Source organism: Acinonyx jubatus, chromosome D4, assembly GCF_027475565.1.
Source record: "Acinonyx jubatus isolate Ajub_Pintada_27869175 chromosome D4, VMU_Ajub_asm_v1.0, whole genome shotgun sequence".
Taxonomy (NCBI): Eukaryota; Metazoa; Chordata; class Mammalia; order Carnivora; family Felidae; genus Acinonyx; species Acinonyx jubatus.
The window spans coordinates 12,912,644-12,928,225 of NC_069391.1; the positions used below are offsets into that span (position 1 = coordinate 12,912,644).

The 15,582-nt window shown below is 43.6% G+C and overlaps 1 protein-coding gene across 9 annotated transcripts in view; it reads right to left on the minus strand.

Annotated features, from left to right (window-relative positions):
- MRRF (mitochondrial ribosome recycling factor) overlaps positions 1–15,582 on the minus strand; it is a 65,570-nt gene that overhangs the window by 33,604 nt on the left and 16,384 nt on the right. For 8 of the 9 annotated variants that reach the window (XM_015084802.3, XM_015084801.3, XM_053204669.1 and 5 more), the window contains 2 exons: positions 15,076–15,194; positions 9,183–9,274 (listed from right to left, as the gene is read on the minus strand). In XM_015084802.3, coding sequence (XP_014940288.1) covers positions 9,183–9,274; positions 15,076–15,194 — 211 coding nt within the window. Of the gene's footprint in view, positions 1–2,789; positions 4,346–9,182; positions 9,275–15,075; positions 15,195–15,582 lie in introns of those variants that run through there. The other variant, XM_015084805.3, reaches the window with a different exon arrangement.

The following is a 15,582-nucleotide window of genomic DNA, read 5'->3' on the forward strand; positions in this document are numbered from 1 at the left end:
CACCAAACACCACATAATGTGTAATTCCATTTTTTTATGAAATGCTCAGAACAGGGAAATCTATAGACAGAAAGCAGATTAATGGTTGCCTACAGCAATCCCAAGTGGGGCGAGGGGATTGGGTAAAGCTGGGAGTGACTGCTAGCGGGTACAAAATCTCTTTTTGATGTAAAATGTCCTAAAATTGATTGTGGTGAATGTTGTACAACTCTTTGAATATACCAAAAACCACTGAATTGTACACTTTAAATGGGTGAATTATATCTCAATAAAGCAGTTAAGCAAGGTCACGTGCCTACTTGGTTCTTGTCACTGAACAGGGCTTGTCTCCTGGATGGAAAACGTAATGACGGTGGCACATGTTTCTTCACCTGGGGAACGGCAGTGATGATAGGGCTCCCCGTAACAGGTAACACGGAAGGTTCCTTAACAGCAGCTACCTTGATAGCGACAACTTAAAAACTAACATTCACCCTCGCTGACTTTCTTTCCTCTCTTCACGGGTGTCAGGCCTGCATCCATGGTCCAAAGGCTCTCCCCTCTAGTGCTGCTCCCCCTCCCCTTTATCCATCTCAGCAGTTTCTCCCAATAAATCTTCATAAAAGTAAATACGGCTATTATCCTGTTCTACAGATGAGGACACTGAGACTCAGGGAGCTGAAATAACTAGCGTAAGCTCACAGAACTCTTTTTATTGGTTTTCTTTCCACAGTTCTTCTGACTATAAGCTTGGTTCCCCCAGCTTTCAATGCTGGCTCTCCCAGGCTGCACTACAGCTCCCCGCCCGTGGTTAACTCAGCCTGGGGACCACCCTGCCTTACCTGGCTTGCTTTCCCTGGAAAAACCTGGCCATCGTTCCTGAGAAACCATATGTCAGGATATGGTGGGGGAAAACTACTTGGGAAAGGAAACTCAGGCTAGGGAAACTGTAACTCAGGGCTTTTTACTGGTATCTGGTAAAATAGCCAGGTCTGATCCTGAGTAGACTTCTCCTCCGTGCTGTCACCTCAGAACAAATCTGGGGGAAGGGGCCTAGCCTGGGCATAAGGTCTATCACCCCTGATGATGCCCGAAGGAAAAGCGGAAGCCAACAATGGCAACTGTCTGGCTGTTGGGAGGCCCTGTGGAGCAGCTCAGTGGGCTGAGGGTGACAAGAGCCAAGGTCCCTCTGCTCACCAGAAACACAAAGCATATCCCACACCATAGGCAGGACTGGTCATCAGACTTTCTTATTTGGGATAGACGTCCTAGGAGGTTGTATTCGCCACAATTCACATTCAAAGAACAAACTGAATGCTCGTTAACAATCAAACTACAGTGTTCCCGAGTAACTGAAATTCCAAGATAATGACAACATAATGACTCCACTCCTCCCATCCCTAAAAACGGAGGATAGAAAAAAATGAACATGGCATTGGGGGTAGAAGTTGATGAGGAAGAGGGTGAGAGTTAAGGAGTAAAAGAGCAGTCAGTAAACAGAAGTCAAGTATCACTGGTTTTACTTCCAAATAATCAGAAAAAGACGGCTTCCAAGAACTCTTAACCAAGAGAATTAAAGTCAAATAGTGTAAGATACAGCAATTAAAACTGATTAAGTACCTATGACATGCCAAGCCCCACACTAAGAGCAACCCATATAATATCCCATTACTCCTCACAACCATAAAAAACATTCCCATTTTACAGATAAGGAGGCTGAAGCTTCCAACAATTGAGCAATGGGCACATTCTCCAGACTGCTGCTAGGCAATGACCACGTGACAGAGGGACTCCTTTAATAGGCAACCTGCTCAGGAATGCCCCTTCAGCCTAGGTGACTTTCTCAGGGGTGCTGTGTGAGTCTTCTCCCACCCAATCCCCCTCTCTTCCTTTCTTCACTGGCGGTAGACCTGTGCTCAGTCTCTCTCGCAGGCATTTCCTCCCATAAACCTCTTGCACATCTGATTCTGTCCTGGCATCCATCTGCTTCTCAGAGGACCCAAGCTGACAAAGCTAGAGTGACGCAACAGGGATTTGAACCCCAAAGCCCTTGTGCTTTCCTTTCTACGAAGACATTAAGTGATGGATAAATCAGGTCGTTAAATGCAGTGAATATTCTCAGACCTTCTCTCCCTGGACTTACCAGCCATGTTCAGCATAGCCGATGACTCCCTCCTCTTTAAAATACTTTGCTCTGTTGGGGCGCCTGGGTGGCTCAGTTGGTTAAGCATCTGACTTCAGCTCAGGTCATGATCTCTTGGTTCATGAGTTCTAGTCCCACGTCGGGCTCTGTGCTAACAGCTCAGAGCCTGGAGCCTGCTTCAGATTCTGCATCTCCCTCTCTCTCTGCCCCTCCCCAGTTCACACTCTGTCTCTCTCTCTGTGTCTCAAAAATAAGTAAGCAGTAAAAAAAAATTTTTTTTTTAAACACTTTGCTTGGTTTCCTGGACTCCACACCCTCCTGGTTTTCTGGCCACTTAGTCTCAATCTCCTTTGCTGGTTTCTCCTCACTGCCTTGACCCATAAATCTTGAAAGTCAAGCATCAAGGCCATAGCCACCAAACCCCTTCTCTTCATGATCTACGTTCCTGTCTAAAATAATCCCACCTCAGGGCACCTGGGTAGCTCAGTGAGTTAAGTGTCCAAATCTTGATTTCAGCTCAGGTCATGTCACAGTTCGTGGATCGAGCTCCGCATCAGGCTCTGATAGCACAGAGCCTGCTTGGGATTCTCTCTTTCTCTCTCTCTCTCTTTCTCTCTGTGCCCCTCCCGTGCTTGGGTGTACTCTTCTATCTTTCTCAAAATAAGTAAATAAACCTAAAAAAAAAAAAGTCACCTAATTTCACGGCCTCCTCTACAGGGTCATACTTCCCAGATTTCTCTCCCTGGTCCACACCTGTCCTCTGAGCTCTAAACTCACAGATCAAACAGCCTACTTGACCTCCCCACGCAGGTATCTAATAGTATCCCAAGATAAACACAGACAAAACCTGCTCTTCCCCCACACCCAATTTGCCTTCCCACAGTCTGCCCTGTCAGCGAGGAGTAATCCCATCCTTCCAGGTACTCAGGCCAAAACTCTTGGAGGCATATTTATATTTAGTCCTTTCTTTCTAAATCCACAACTAATCTGTTAGCAAATCCTGGCAGCTTTTTCTTTACAATGCAATCCAGAGGCAGACCACTTCTTACCAAGTCCACATTACTAAGCTAGTCCAGGCCATCATCATGCCTGGATTACTGCGATAGCCCCTAAATGAACCCTGCCTTCACCCTTGCCTTCCTACAGCAGAATTCTCAAAACAGCCACCATTACGATCCTTTGAAAACCTAACTCAGATCATGTCACTCCTAGCTCAAAACCCTCCATTGACTGACTTCCCGTTCCCTTCCAAGCAAAAGCTAAAATCCTTGAAATGATCTATAAAACTACAATGCTTAATTTTATGTGTCAATTTAACTAGGCCACAGGCTGCCCAGATATTTGGTCACACATTATTCTGGATGTTTCTACAAGGGTGTTTTGGGATGAGTTTAACATTTAAATCAATAGACTGAAGAAAGCAGTTTGGGTCTGAGGACCCCTGGAGGGGTCACTTGGGGGAGCTACAGACTGCTGTCTGGCCCTGAAATGTCCCCGTCTCTAAGAATCTCAGCAACATGCAGCACACTGTTGCAAACAAGCACTCAGGCAATCAAGCAGCAGTAGCAACACTAAGGCTCCCCACGTTCTGTTCACTTGTTTCCCAATTCCAATTCCAGCACCCCTCCCTTCCCACTCCCAGTAGAACAGGAAGTACACCTTGAAGATCATTAGGACACTGTTAGTCAAAGAGAAAAACTTTCAACAACAAAGACATTCAACAACTGGGAACTAGTTAATGCTGTATGTAAAATGTAACCACTATGCATCCTTTAAAAAGAGTGAGGAAGAATTCTCACTCTTACTCATCAGAGAGTAATGACACATTAAGTTAAAAAAACAAGGGCAGAACAGTATGTATAATTTAATCCCTTATCATTACAAGAAAAAAGAGGAGATATAGACATGTGTTTGAATCTGCACAGGAAAAAAAAAAATCTAGAAAATCAAGGTGCTAAGAGTGGTTCCCCATGGAGAACAGGATGGAGGTATTTTAATTTTTTCTTTAATTCTACTTAAAATTAAATCGATGTGGACATTGATGAAAAATAACAAAAGAGGAGGACAATCAAGGAAGAACGCAGCCTCAGCAGGGAGTGAGTCAATCACACGTGCTTTTATCTCTTCAGTGAGTTCATGATTCCTTACAGGTTTCTTTCAAGGCAGACATGCAGTCAGTGCTCTCCACCAAGCAGCTTCATTCTACTGTGTGTGGTTTTCTCCCTGAGATTTGATAGAACAATGAGCAAGGGAGTGTGTGTGTGTTTGCTTGTTTGTGTGGGGGCATAGTAAAGATATGAATGGGGTAGGGGCAGAAATGTGGCCTGATGCAAAAAGATCTCCTGCTCAAAACTTTTCAGAGTCCCTGATTAAGAAGTGAAAGAGTGATATTCCAGAGAGATGTGCCACCAGGAGACGAGAACAGGCAACAGGCAGTTAAAATAGTGAGGCCCGAGTTCTAACCATGCTTCTGCCACTTAGCTTGATGACGGCAGATGTTCACCTTCCATGAGCTTCCGTTGTCTTCCCAGTCAAATGGGCGTTAAGAATAGTCTCCTGGCCTCATGGGAGTGTAATGAGAACAAGACGAAACTACAAAGCATTCAGCACGGCACCCTCAGGTGCTGCACCTGCAGAGCAGGTGGTTGATAAACAGCACCCAAAATTTGACTACATAGATAGGAAAGGAAAGTAGAAGAAATGATTTCAGTACACCTGATAAACAGGAATGGTCAAAGAATCTATCCAGTAGGCTGACTTCTCTAAATCAAAGAATGCTGGCCAGAGAAGAAAACAAAAACTACACACACTGCCGGTGGGGGCAGACACAGCCCAGCCTCAGGCTCCGCGGTACTGAACCGAGAAGAACCGCACGCAACCACATGAGGCTGGGTTCCCAGAGGCTGTGAAAGACGGCTCCAGGTCTGACCTGCTGTCGATTTAGGATTTATCTTCCCCCTGATTCCCGAAAGGATCAGAGGCAGATTCCAGTAAGTCAACATACTCAGTAGACTCATTTAAATAAGAATCAAAGAATCAGAGAAATATAATGAAGGCGAGGTACTAGCTGAGATCTGCTGCAACTGCAAATACAACTTAGCGGTGGGCAGCCAGAGTTAAGACCAGAAAACTTGCAGACGGATCATTAGGCAGAGGAAGAGTCAAGATCATCAGGAGGGGCACATTTTCCTAGAACTAAACTTGAAATTTTGTAATCAGAAACTGATCCTAGGGATGTATGCCTCTGGTTCAATCTCCCCTCCCAATCACCTCATGTAAGCTTAGTGTACTATTTTCCTCCTCACAGCTTTGCCAATTACCAGCTATCTGACCCGGAACCGATGCCTCACTTCTCTGAATCTGTTTCCTCGTCCTTAAAAGGGAATTATGTTCTGACCTACCTACGAAAGGGAGTAGAGGAACATTTGCTAGCATTCATTCACTGGGTGCCGGCCAAACAGCAAAATCTTTGTGTACGTTAACTCACTGAAATCTCCCAATAGCCACACGCAAGCCCTATAAATACTTTACAAGTAATCTCCCAGAGATTCAGAGAGGTGGGGACAGGTGCCATTGTCACACAGCTACAAAAGTGGATGAACTCAACTGCATGCTTCTGTGATACCAAGGCAGACTTTAAAAAGTGTCTCTCCCACTTAAAAAGCGGACTCTCCCACTTTCTCCATCTATGTCAAGCACCTAACAGGCCCTGGGACATAGTAGGTACTCAATATATTAGTTCCCTTCCTCATTTCTTCCCTTCTCAACTAGAATTATATATATCTAGAAAATTAAGTTTACTGAAATAATATCAGTATCTTATATTTACATAGTTTCTTTCCTCTAAGGAGATCATACGACCTAATCTATTTTCTCTACTAATCCCACCAAATCTCTACCTATCATTATGTATTATTTCACTTATTTTCCAAGTAAGGAACTAGCAGGCAGCAAGCTGCTAGGGTGACGTGCCCACAGTCATGTGGAAGTCACTGCCAAAACCAAATAAAAACCTTGGTCCTCTTTACGTCTAAATCAACCTTTATCCTCTCATGTGACACAGGCTCCATAATGAAGAACAGATCATTCATTTTTTATCTGGAAAACTACCAAACATATAATTCAGTAAGGGGCCTCATGACCTTACCACCTTGTCAAAGGGAAGTAAGTGTATAAAAAATGAGGTTTGCAGGAGCAGACGGTTTTGGTCCGTCAACTTTCTCTTAGATTACTCCCATTAACCAACATAAAATAATGTAAAATATAATGTAACAGATCCCCAAGTCTTTGGAAATTTAAGTAAAACTCACTGATCCTTCAAACTTACATACAATACACAAGGGCAACCATTAACTCCTGAGGGGCTGCAGAGGTGCACATTATGTAAACTAGGTCTTTGAAAGAAGAACATGATACACAACCAGGCCACTCTAAGGAGAATCTAAGTGAGCAATGAGCATTCAGCAGCAGAAATTCACAGTATCACAGAAATTTAAAGTTCAGAGGGACCTGGCAGGCCACTGAGAACAATCTCTTCATCTGGTATATGAGGAAACTGAGGCTTATGGAGGTTAAGTGACTTTTCCAAGATTTTGCAGACAAAAGAACAAGAACTAAAAAATAGAGGCACCTGGGTGGCTCAGTCGGTTAAGCGTCCGACTTCAGCTCAGGTCATGATCTCGTGGTTTGTGGGTTCAAGCCCCATGTGGGGCTCTGTGCCCAGAGCCCAGACCCTGGAGCCTTAGATTCTGTGTCTCCCTCTCTCTCTGCCCCTCCCCTGCTTGCACTCTGTCTCTTTCTCAGTCTCAAAAATAAATAAACATTAAAAAAATTTTTTTAAAAGAACTAAAAAATAAACCTGCTGACTATTATCTATTCCACCTGCAAGTCTTACTTACATCTGCTGTCCGTGAGTACACATAGCACTTTCCAGAATAACCCACCTATAAAGACAGTGCAGGATAAAGAGCACATACTGTAGTAACAGAGAAATAGGATTCGAATCCTGACTGCCACTTACTGACCAATTGATCTTGGCGAGTCCTTAATTTCTTTGAATTTCAATTTTTCATTCATAAACTGTGGGTAATAGTATATTCCATGGATAAGCTGCAGATGATATAAAGAAGGGGCCTGGCCACAGCCTGTGAGCTCCATGAAGACAAACATCAGGTTTGTACATCCCTAGCCTCCAGCACAGAGCCTTTACATTTGTAAAAACTGGCTGAGCAAAATTAATGAACTAACCAAGCAAACAGGTTCTGGACTTGCACCCAGGTCTACTTGGTTCTTAAACACTAGGTTATATTGCTCCCAATTCACATGATTTCAAAGCACAGTGTTAATTCTGACTTACAGAATACGAGCACACAATGAAATAAAACAGCCATTTTCTGGTCCTAAAGCAGAAAAAAAGTTCAGTGGGGAAAGTTCCTGGACTCTCAGTGTCGGGATTGGTTCTTATTGCTAGTGTGCGCACATCATGAGGCTTTAGAATCAATTAAGGCTAGGCTTGGGTCCCAGCTTTAGCATAAGCTGAGTAATCTCAGACATATTACTTTACCTCTCTGAGCCTAAATTTCCATACCAGGAATAAACGTACTTCACAGGACTGTGTGAGAAGTGAGGCAATATATGTGAAGAAATACAACGTGATGTGTGGCACAAAAAGACTCTATTTCCCTTCTAGTTACTTGGAGGCTTCATTCATTCACTTCACCTAGGTCTCTGCTCAAACGTCACTTCCTTCTGAACCTTCCTATCTACAATAAAAACCTCAATCCTCTATCCCCTTACCCTGCTATTCTTTTTCATAGTCCTCATCCTCACTTGATATTACATCATGGGTTTGTCAGCCTTTCTGTTTACTGTACCTACTCGACTATAAGGTAAGCCCAGGAGGACAGCAGCTTTTTCTTGTTTATTTTGTTTACTGCTGTATCTCAACCACCAGGAAAGTGCCTGACATGCAGTTAGTGTTTAATAAATATCTGTTGAATGACTAAATGAATTAATTCAACACTCCCTTGGGACCTGCTGTCCAAGAGGCATCACGTAGGAAGAAGGACTTACAGATAAGTAAGAAATGAGATTATAGGAGGAACTACCGTGCCTGCTCTGGAATCTGCAAAGATTTCGAACTCACCTGGACCCTCACAGTTGCCTCGTGACTATTCTTTGTGTCTACTCTGCCTCCCTATATTCCATTTGTTAATCAGCAGCCAAAAAGACCCCCAAAAAGTCAACCTTGGATCAGATTTCTCTGCTTAAGCCCCTCTAGTGGCTTCCCATTCCAATTAGAGTAAAGCCCAAACTCCTTACCATGGCCTGAAAAGCCCACCTTCCATTCCCTCTCCCTCCCTCCTTGACTTTCAGGCACACTGGCTTTCTGCCTCTCAAACATGCCAAAGTCTTGTGATTTCTTTTTTAATTTCAAAATAAACATACATTTTTGTTCATTCAAAACTCTAAGTTCTATTTATATAATTAACAATATTCTGTTCTAATGCCTAAATTTTTCAACAAGCAAGGACTAACGTAAAAAATAACTCTTCAATGGACACGAGTGTCGAGGTCTTTTGTGCTGGCTGCTCAGTCTGCCTGGAAAGCCCCTCCCCCAGCCTGCCTCTTCCTCCCCATTCGGTTCAGCAAAAACGTTACCTCCTTAAGGAGCTCTCCCAGGCAAAGTTGTCCCTCTACCATCACCTTCATCAAGTTGCTCTATGGGGTCCCGCCGCCATTACTTTCCCCACAGCATTTCACTATCTGGGATGACTTTAGTATTTATGTGTCCCACCTTCCCAGCCTGGAATGTTCCCAGCCTGGAACGGAGACAAGGACTTTGCCAGGTTCACTGCTGCATCTTCGGCCCCTAGCATGTAGTAGGCATGCAGTAAATATTTCTGAATCGGTAAACTGGATCCCAAAGGATGCTGGAGTTTGCCAGGGTAAGAGTACAGGTAAAATACGCTACGGGCCTAACAGTGTCTTGGCCTGTTGGTTTCCTTCCGAGGACAACTGCCCCACTGCATCAGAAGATGTGAATTTTAACCAAACTTACTTGGGAATGGGCACCTGAATTAGCGTTCCTTCCACTTCTGGGTTCAGATTCATTCCACTTTCTCTTATAGCCTTGATAGCTGCAGCTGTACACTGAAAACCAGATCAAAAGGTAAACAGAATTAGTAAATAATTATTACCAGATGCAAGCCCTCTGTCGATAACTGGCAACCCATCTTGGCAGAACATGGAAACATTTAGTTCTGTTACCAGTAAGATCAGGAAGTTACATTGGTGTAGAGTGCTTTGATCAAGCTGAATAGCAAACTACGTCCACTCCTGGTACCAGTGTACTGCGGGAGGGAAGAAAAGCAAAGAGGAGGAAAAAATAAAAAGAAAACAGCTCTGCTTCTTTGAAAAGATTTCAACGGTTTGAGGCAACACAGATCAAAACCACAATAAATCCTCAAGGGAGGGGGGCTGGTCTGTACAAAGATTGGTGTAAGGACAGATGAAAGATTTTATACATTAAAAATTCCAGTTGACATTTTACACTCAAAATATACCAGTGCCGATGTGGAATGAGTAAATACATTTAACTCCTTCGCATCTACACTCACACCGACCTCACTCGTGTTTTGGCTTGAGCAGTGAGTCTCTGCTGGTCTGTGCTCCAGGAAAGGCAGTATGGTACACCAGTCAAAAGCCTGGGCTTTGGAGTCAGACAGATCTCAGCCCAAATCCTTGCCCTGCTAACCATGTGACCCTGGGCAACAATCTCGACCTGAGGTCTCCATGTTGTAATCTGAGAGCACACGGTACCTGTATCTCCCGGAGGATTAAATGAGGTAACACGAACGATGCATCTTGTTCTGTGCCTGGCACACAGTAACACCCAGGCAAGGGGCGTTATCATCTAAACTTATTCTATAAAGGTAAGAATGCGCAAATCCTGCAAACAAGGCTGAGCTGATGTCATCAGTCAGCTGACGCACTGTTGTCCCGTGTGACATCCTTCAGGGTCTTCTCTGATACGGCCTTGCTCTCTACTGTGCCAGGCGGCACAAGGTATATGGATTTCCCAACATGCTTCACTTCACCTCAAGCAATGTAACTATACCTGCTATGAAATCCTAAAGGACAAGATAAAGCAGTGTGGATAGAAGACACTTTCATTGGCATGGCAATGTGGAATTCAAGAAAAGGCCTCCGACATTTTCAAAGACTTTTAGGTTTGGCCACAGCTGGTGTACTTCACTTGGATTCACAGGGACAATTCTTGGCCCTGAGTTCCTCCCTAGACTTTGTGGTTTAATGAATGGGGTTTGTTGCACTCCTGTTTTGTTTTGGTTTTTGAGGGAGTGCCCACAAAGCTTATCCATTTCATCTTGACATGACCTTAATTCTACAAGGACCTAAGGTACTGCCATAAGGTCAAAAAAGACAAACTGCAAGTCCACATGCAGAAGAATCATCCCTTTGGGAGGCTGTCACAGAACGGAACACAGTATGACCATTGCTTCAAACAGTAAATTCTTCAAACGGTACTCCTGACCACCACAGACTGTTGGAGCTAGCGGGGATCTCTGACATAATGTAGTTCAGTCCCTTCCTATGTACACAGGGACCCTACACACACATCCGGTCTTCCTGAGAGCCAAGGGCGGTGGAATGAGGATCTTGCCCACCATACTTCTGGTTACCGGCAGAGTCGGGAGGAGATCTCAGGTGCCTCAACCCTCCATCCAATGACGTTACCTTGTATTTCCTTCCAATGTATTCAGTAATCATAGCATGTGGAATTTAATTTTTTTTAAATAGACAAAAATAATGTGGAATTGGTCTGGTATATAAAGGGAATGGTGAAGGTAAGTAAAAGAGATGGACAAAGAAATGAAATTTTCCTCTGCCAAGAGGGCTGCCATTTTCCTTAATAAAATGAATCATTTCTAAAGTTAGCAATAAAGGGAGAACCTCTACTTTGAAGAAGTGGCCTGATCTCAAGTCTCTGAATCCTCCTCTCCTGAAGCTTCTAAATGACAGAGAACTCAACTGTAGCATCTCACCGCCACCAACTCCCTTCACCGTCTGCCCCAGTCTTTCCAGACAACTTTCCCCCAGAGGCATGGGAACACCCACTGCGGCTTCCAAGCTGGGCAGAACTATCCCTCAATATGTATATCCTTCCAGTAGAATTATAGTGCTGGGTACATGGAAAGTGCTCAGTAAATGCATGTTGAATGAGTGGATTAATGAACTGGCTTCTAGGTCAGTTCTTCTAAAATATTCTAAACATGTATATTTTCATTTGATATGGTAGGATACAGAAACCCAGGGAATTGCAGTTATTTTCCCAAAACGACTTCTGAAACTCATTGTTCAGACAAAAAGGCACATATTTCTATTGCATTTCCATCTCAGGCTGTATCCCCTTACCGAAGGGATGCTAATCAGCACCTCAGGACAAATAGGCTATTCTCAAACAGCAACACTGACCAACTAGTTGGAGCTGCTTGGAGTACTGTGTCAAGAAAGCTCATAGACTCCATCTAGGGTCAGGCAAGAAAGAGTGCCATAACCAATTAGCAATGTCTGCTATTGTGATTCTTAAGCTAATCTATGTTAAAGGATAAAAATGACAAAATTTTCTTGGACAGGTGAACAAGCACTTTGACAATCTGGGTTCAAGCCAACTTTGCTGGGGCCATTTTAATTAGTGGCCCTGCATTTTCTTTATATCCCAATGAGTCCCTAGAATGTAAGGTCTATGAAGGCAGGAACCCTGTCTGTCTTAATCATCGACAAATTCCCAACACCTCAAAGAGAACCTAATAACTCACAGAAACTCAGTAAATATTTGTGGGGGGGTTTTATTTTTGTTTCCTAATTTGTTGAATTAATGCAGGAATGGCAAAAGCACGGGCTTTAGTGTCACACCTGTGCTCAAATCTTGACTCTATCCTAACAGTGTCAACCTGGGGAAGAAGATACTTTACTTCTCTGAGCCTCATCTATAAAACAGAATAAATACTGCTTCATTTTAGAAAGTACCTGTGTTGATCACTAAACAAAATATGAGAAAGCAAAGCCTGACAACACAGCAGACACTCAGTACACATTAGCTTTCTTCCTTCCACAACAGCAATCGTGGAGGCTGTGGAATTTTTTTTTTTTTCATTTGCCTTGTTCAAATCAAGCTGTGGTTTTTTACTCCCTTCTTTTCTTTCCCATCATTAACTCTAGCTGCAGGCAAGTTTATGGAAGGCAGCAACTGTGTGTATCATTCATCAAGCAGGACACGTGTTAAACAAATGCAACACAGTGTTCTGTCTGCAGTGCGTTTGAAAAGATTATGCATGTAAATCTGCATCGTGTCACTACGCCACGACACAGAAATGCTCAGGTTTGGAAAGAAAGCCAACCGCATGTGAGACATAAAGGAATTACATAAACACAGAGGGGATTAGCTCAGCATTTTGAAGCTATGAACCTGGGTAGTCTATGGACAGTTTCTAAACTAGAGGAAGGAAATGTTTAGTTAGAGCTATTTGTTTAATATATGCACCAGATGAGATAAAGGAATTCAAAAGACAATGTAAGTCACACTTCCTCACTCTGTCCTTGCCAAGAACTCTCTACTGAGATGATTATGAAGATTTTTCTTTTCAAAACTCACAGAATTTCAACTTAGGAAGATGGCAAAGATACTTTGGTTAAAAAATGAAGATATACTCCAACTTCCTAAGAAAAAATTAAGCTGTTAATACCTCCTCCTGCCTCATAAGATGCTCTGGTGGCCAATCAGGTGCTTCTTCTGTGAATGCCATTTGCTATTTAATAACAGAAGTGGCTGGCTCTGAAAAGCAATCTGCCTGATGAGGTCTTCAAGCTGTGTAATTAGGAGGCTATTCCCTAAATTGGCCCACGGTGCCTATGGGATCAGATGAACAAGGCAGAAGGCCTCAGCCATTTAGAGGGAGCCAGCATGGGAAAGAGTTGACAATTCTCTTTTCATCCATTTCTCTGCTTCTCAGTGACACCAGGAAAGAGTGCCTTCCTTCCATCAATCTAACGACAAGTATTCATCCACTTGAGGAAAATCTACTGAGTGCTTCCGTGTGCCAGGCGGTATGAGGGGTGCTGGATGCAAGGAACAAGTTAGATACGATTCCTACCTTCCAAGCTTACAATCTAACGGAAAGGAGATGGAAAATAAAGATGGAAATAAATGTGTAACTGTTAATGATAAGTGTGATGAAGAAAAAGAACGTGCTATGCAAGAGAGGCCAGTGTGGATGAATAATTGAGATTGAGCAGATTAGGAAAGCTGTCCCTGAAAAAGTGACATTTAGGCTATGATCCAAAGTAGGAGTAACAATTAGACATGCAAGAGTGTTCCAAGCAAAGGCAACAGCATATGCATAACTCCTGGGGATGCAAAGGTATGGTGCATTTGAGGAACTGAAAGGCCAGTGTGCCTAGACCGGTGTACAGGGATGACAGTGGCATTAGACTGCAGAGATTAGAGGCAGACTAGGACTAGGGCCATATCAGAAGGCAAAGCCTTTTTTTTTTTTTTTAATGTTATTTATTTTTGAGAGAGAGAAAGAGACAGAGCACGAGCGGGGTAGGGGCAGAAAGAGAGGAAGACACAGAATCCGAAGCACGTTCCAGGCTCTGAGCTGTCAGCCCAGAGCCCGACGTGGGGCTTGACCTCACGGACTGTGAGATCATGACCTGAGCTGAAGTTGGACACTTAACCCACCGAGCCGCCCAGGTGCCCCCATAAGCCAAAGCCTTCTAGGCCAAAATAACTTTTTTCCAAAAGACTATGGAGCCACTGATAAATTTAAAGCATGGGAATGATATAATCCAATATATATTTTTAAAAGTCCACTCTGGCTGCAGTATGGAAAACAGAACAGCCCCACACAAGTGTGCCTGGCACATTAGCTACAGCAGCCTTCTGATTTGAAACAGTTTGTTCACAGCAAGGGATTTCCCTCCTCATGTCTCTAACCCAGTTTGTCAAATCCAACAGGTTCCACTTTGGTCTTTGGGAGAGAAGTATTGATAGAGACCATCGGAACAGGAAGAGACTTCAGATTCCTCCAGCCCATGTTAACAGATGATAAAATGGAGGTCAAACAGTAGAGATGGGACCGGGTCCCAGGTTCTCCAGGACTCCCAGTCCAGGTCAATTTGCAATCCACTGGAACAATAAGGAAAAGCCCATTTGTCTTCCTCAACTAGACTTAAAATCATAGCCTCAAGGTTGCGATGATCTAATGCAATCCACCTTCCAGCCCTGGAGGCTCTGTACTCTGTCCAATTCTGCAATGGACCAGTTTGAAAGGAATATGAATTCCTGAAGGTCTGCTCCCAATGCTAATGCAAAGGTCACAAACTGGGGGCCCATAGCCCAAATCTGGCCCATTAATACACTTTGTCTCACAGTCTTTAAAAAAAAAAAAAAGTGAATTTGTTACCAACATTTAGGAAAGATCTTATATAAAAATGTGAGTTACTGGCTTATTCTAGAAATAAAAACCTTAGCGTCTGATAACACTGATTACCAGGTTTAACTTCTGCCTGGCAATGATCAGCAGGAGCTGGGCAGAGGCTGCTCCCTTCAGACAGGGTGCAGGCTCTCCCGCTTACCCCAGCCCCTTCCATTTGGCTAAGCGCCAATCACTGTATCGCCACTATTACGTTCCTTAGATGGAGCCAGTTTCAGTATTCAAATTACTTGCCTGGCCTTTTAGTGTTTGAGTTTAACAAAAAAAGGAATTTTGAAACAAGAAGAGAGTTTCTCCTTATCATTAAGTTCCCTTTATTGTGCCTTCTCTCTTGTTCCATCCCAAGCTGGAGGGACTACTTCTTCCTGACTTGACCCAGCCTCCTCCATTCCAAAAGAGATCACAAAGAGGTCCCTTTGGCAAAAGCCACCTTACCTCTGGGAAGCTGGCCATATTCACCAAAATCAGCTGTGGAGACTTCATGGAGATCTGGCCAATCTGGTTTAAAGCAAGCTTCCCATCAGCAGTTACCACAGTGATATGATCAAGGGATCCTAAAAGAAAAGTCACAGAGTCTTAGAACTCAGAAAGACCTTAACAGCCCCACATCTAAGTCCCTACCTAATTCAGATTCAACTAATATTCAGTGATCCCTTATCAATGTGGCAAGACTGTTCAAGGGGCTGTCACAGGAGCAGCAGTGTCACATGCCGGAAAGAGCTCTGAAGCGTTGTCAGAACTAGGACTTCCCTACCGTCAACCAGGGTGGCCAATCATAAATGGCTCATTCTGAGATACAAAGAAAAAGTGGGGGAGGGGTCCTCTTAGGCAAACTGGGAATTGTCCCAGCATACCGTTGTAAGAATAATGCAGTGCAGTACTTTGTTAAGACCCCAAGATCTGATGTGAAGTATTCAACCAGGTTCAATGTCATCACAGGAG